This window comes from Egretta garzetta, unplaced genomic scaffold (assembly GCF_000687185.1).
Source record: "Egretta garzetta isolate BGI_Z169 unplaced genomic scaffold, ASM68718v1 scaffold96, whole genome shotgun sequence".
Taxonomy (NCBI): Eukaryota; Metazoa; Chordata; class Aves; order Pelecaniformes; family Ardeidae; genus Egretta; species Egretta garzetta.
Genome location: NW_009259965.1, coordinates 452,208 through 455,081, shown reverse-complemented (window position 1 = coordinate 455,081; position 2,874 = coordinate 452,208). Strand labels below are relative to the sequence as shown.

At 51.4% G+C, this 2,874-nt stretch overlaps 1 protein-coding gene across 1 annotated transcript in view; it reads left to right on the top strand.

The window, feature by feature from the left end:
* The window catches only part of GASK1A (golgi associated kinase 1A), a 6,574-nt gene that overhangs the window by 859 nt on the left and 2,841 nt on the right, over nucleotides 1–2,874 (top strand). The window contains exon 3 of the mRNA XM_009640195.1: nucleotides 2–199. Within this exon, the coding sequence (XP_009638490.1) occupies nucleotides 2–199 (198 nt within the window). The remainder of the gene's footprint in view (nucleotide 1; nucleotides 200–2,874) is intronic.

The window sequence follows — 2,874 nt, the reverse complement described above, 5'->3', positions numbered from 1 at the left end:
GCCCATCATCTGGTGGGCGCCCGACCTCCAGCACCTCACGGATGCCAACAATGACCAGAACTCCTGTGCCCTGGGGTGGCTGCAGTACCAGGAGATGCTGCAGCCCTGTGGACTGATGCCAGCAGCTGGGGACGGTCCCTGCTCCAGCATCCCACGCGGCGAGTGGAGCCGCCTGGCCCTCTTTGACTTTCTCCTCCAGGTAGGGCTGGGGGGATGGAGACCACCTGTCCCACCAGCTGTGCCGCCCAGGTCTCCCTGCACCTACTGTGTCTGACCACAGTCTCCTTCTCCTTTGTGGGGTCACATAGGCTGCAGTTTCTTGGGACGTATAGCTAACGGGGAGCAGCAGAGCTTTATGCAGAAGTGGTTTGGCCCAAGCACGGTCCTTGCTTGGGATTTGCAGGGAAACACAGGCAGGTTTTGGACGTAGCGAGTCCCCTCTCATGTGGCTAAGCTTTCTCCCCGTGCAGCTCCGTTGGCTCCGCTTTGCATGGATGCCGGCAGCAGCTCGGGACGTGGCAGTCCTAGGGACAAGCGCTGGAAATCAGGAGCCCTGCCCCCTTCGTACGGCACTGCTCTCCTCCTCCTCCTCGGGATTAGTAGTGCTTAATCTTCTGTCTGGAAAATCATTCCGTGCTGCTACGAGGGATTACGACAGCATCCCAGAGAGTTATCGTTTCTTAGAGGGTGGCTGCGAGGAGGCAAAAGTGGTTTCTATGGAAAAAAGCCTGTTTAGGCACCTTGGGGCTGGAGCTTTGATTATCAGACAAGGGGAAACTCCCTGAAACAGCAAGTATTAAATAAAAAAAAAGAAAGGAAAAAAAAAGACTATTAAATTATATGTTCTCATTACTTTTTTTTTTTTTTTTGGCAAAGCCTGACCATTAATCTTTATAACCTCTGACTATGGCTGGCAGAGGCGGAGCAGTCCTGGCTGGGCTTGGAAATATTTTCCCGAAACAGCCAGAGAAATGAGAAGATTAACCAACCCCCTTCCCTTCCCCAGACTAAAATACCGTTGAGTGCAGTGGAAAGACTGAGTCTCCAGGACAAAGTATCTAGTTTTAAGGAGCCTTTCCCTTGGAGGGCCAAAGCAAAACAATGATAAATCCAAGGGCAATCCACAGGTTTTCCTCAATGACTCCAAAGGGATCCTCGCATATGGAAAAGCCACGTAAAGGTAAAGAGGGTCCAAGTCAGCAGGATGTTATAGATGTGAAGTAGCATCCTTCAGAAATGGCTTTAGCCCCTCACAGCCCTTGCTGGAGAAGGAGAAACTGCGAGCTTTGAGCCCTGCTGTACATTGGCATTGAAATCTTGGTTGTTTTCTTCAATTAGCCTTAAAATTGGGCTGCTTCTATATTGATTTCGCTTGGTGTTTGCCATAAGGAAACAAAGCGAAGCTTTATTGCGGGCAAAACGCTGAACCTGGCAGAAAAGGAGCAGCTGCTGATGGCTTTGTCCTGTGCTTTTAAAAGGGCCAAAAATACATCAACTCCGAAGCCCTGCAGCCGCGTCCCTGCCCTGCGGCACCCCCTTTCCAGCCAGGGGCAGAGCAAGGCAATTTTTCTTGGGGGAAGCTGTCCCAGGCTGAGTCAGGGCCGGAAAGCCCTGTTGGACCCAAGGGGATGCTCTGGGGCAGCCGAGCTTCACATGGGACCAAAGAGGGGCTGAAGGGGAGCTTGTGACAGGTTTTGAGCTTGGATGGGAGAAGGTGTGGCTCACGCGCTTGTGTTCCAGCAGTAAGACCTAGTGACCTGTTCATTAGAGCCCCTCAGGCTCTGGAGAGGAGAAATTAATATAAACATCCCCGGGAGGGCCAGGGAGAGGGAAGGTTCATCAACATGTCAGTGGTGCTCTTAGCATCTCCACAAACAGCTGGTCCATCTTCCCTGGCTTTACCTGGACAGCAGGTCCAGCCTCCACCTCACACCTCTGAGGGTCCAGCACCGATCCGCCTTGGTTTCGCAGGCGCTTGCAGGCGGGTGAATGGAGGCCTGAGTGCATTTAATGTCTCCATAAGAAGTCACCTCAGGTTGTCTTCACCTTCTGTGCAGCCTGCAAAACAACATAGCAGGTGAGAGCAACTGGTGTGCTGAGCTTTCCAGGATGTAAACCAAGGAGGTACATGGAGGAAATGTGGTGGTTCTTTCCATTTCAATGTGTTTCGTGTCAAAAGACGCTCTAGCACTTTAACCGGTGGGTGTCCTGATGGAGAAATGCTGACCCTAGTGCTTCATTAAACCTCAGAAAACAGAGGAATTTGTTAAGAGGCTGTGGTGTGGGACTAGTCTCGCTTCTCAAAGGGTTATGAAAATAATGGCCATGGAAATCAAAGTTTGTGTTTCCTGCAGCATCCTCTCCAGCCCTTGACCGGTGTTTGGGTTCAGACTGAACTTTCTCTTGCAGCACAGCTTGTAATTGATAAGTTTTGCTAATTATCAGGGTGAGGGCAATAGGCAGCCACAGTGGGTCACTTGGCTTCCATCTAGTCATCACCTGTAGATGGCCCCAGGCTCACCTGAGACCTGCTCCAGCCCTCCTGGTAGCTCCAGGAGTCTCTCTGCACTCTGAGCCCTGGCTCCTGGGTTGACATCAGTGAGCAAGCAAATCGGACGTCTTTCCTCTCCAACTGGAAAATATATTTATTTAATATATATTTAAAGGACATTTTTTTATTTATATACATATGCTGGGGTTTTTTTTTGCTGTAATGTTGCAAACAGGCCTGCAGAGCTGGAGTGGCACGGCCATGGCAGCACACAGCCATGGGGAGGGCTGTCAACAGCCAGCGAGGTCCCACCTGCCCCACAGGCCACCCCAGAGGATGCGCCGGCTTCTTCTGACAAAGCTGAGGAAGCTTTGGGAATGCCG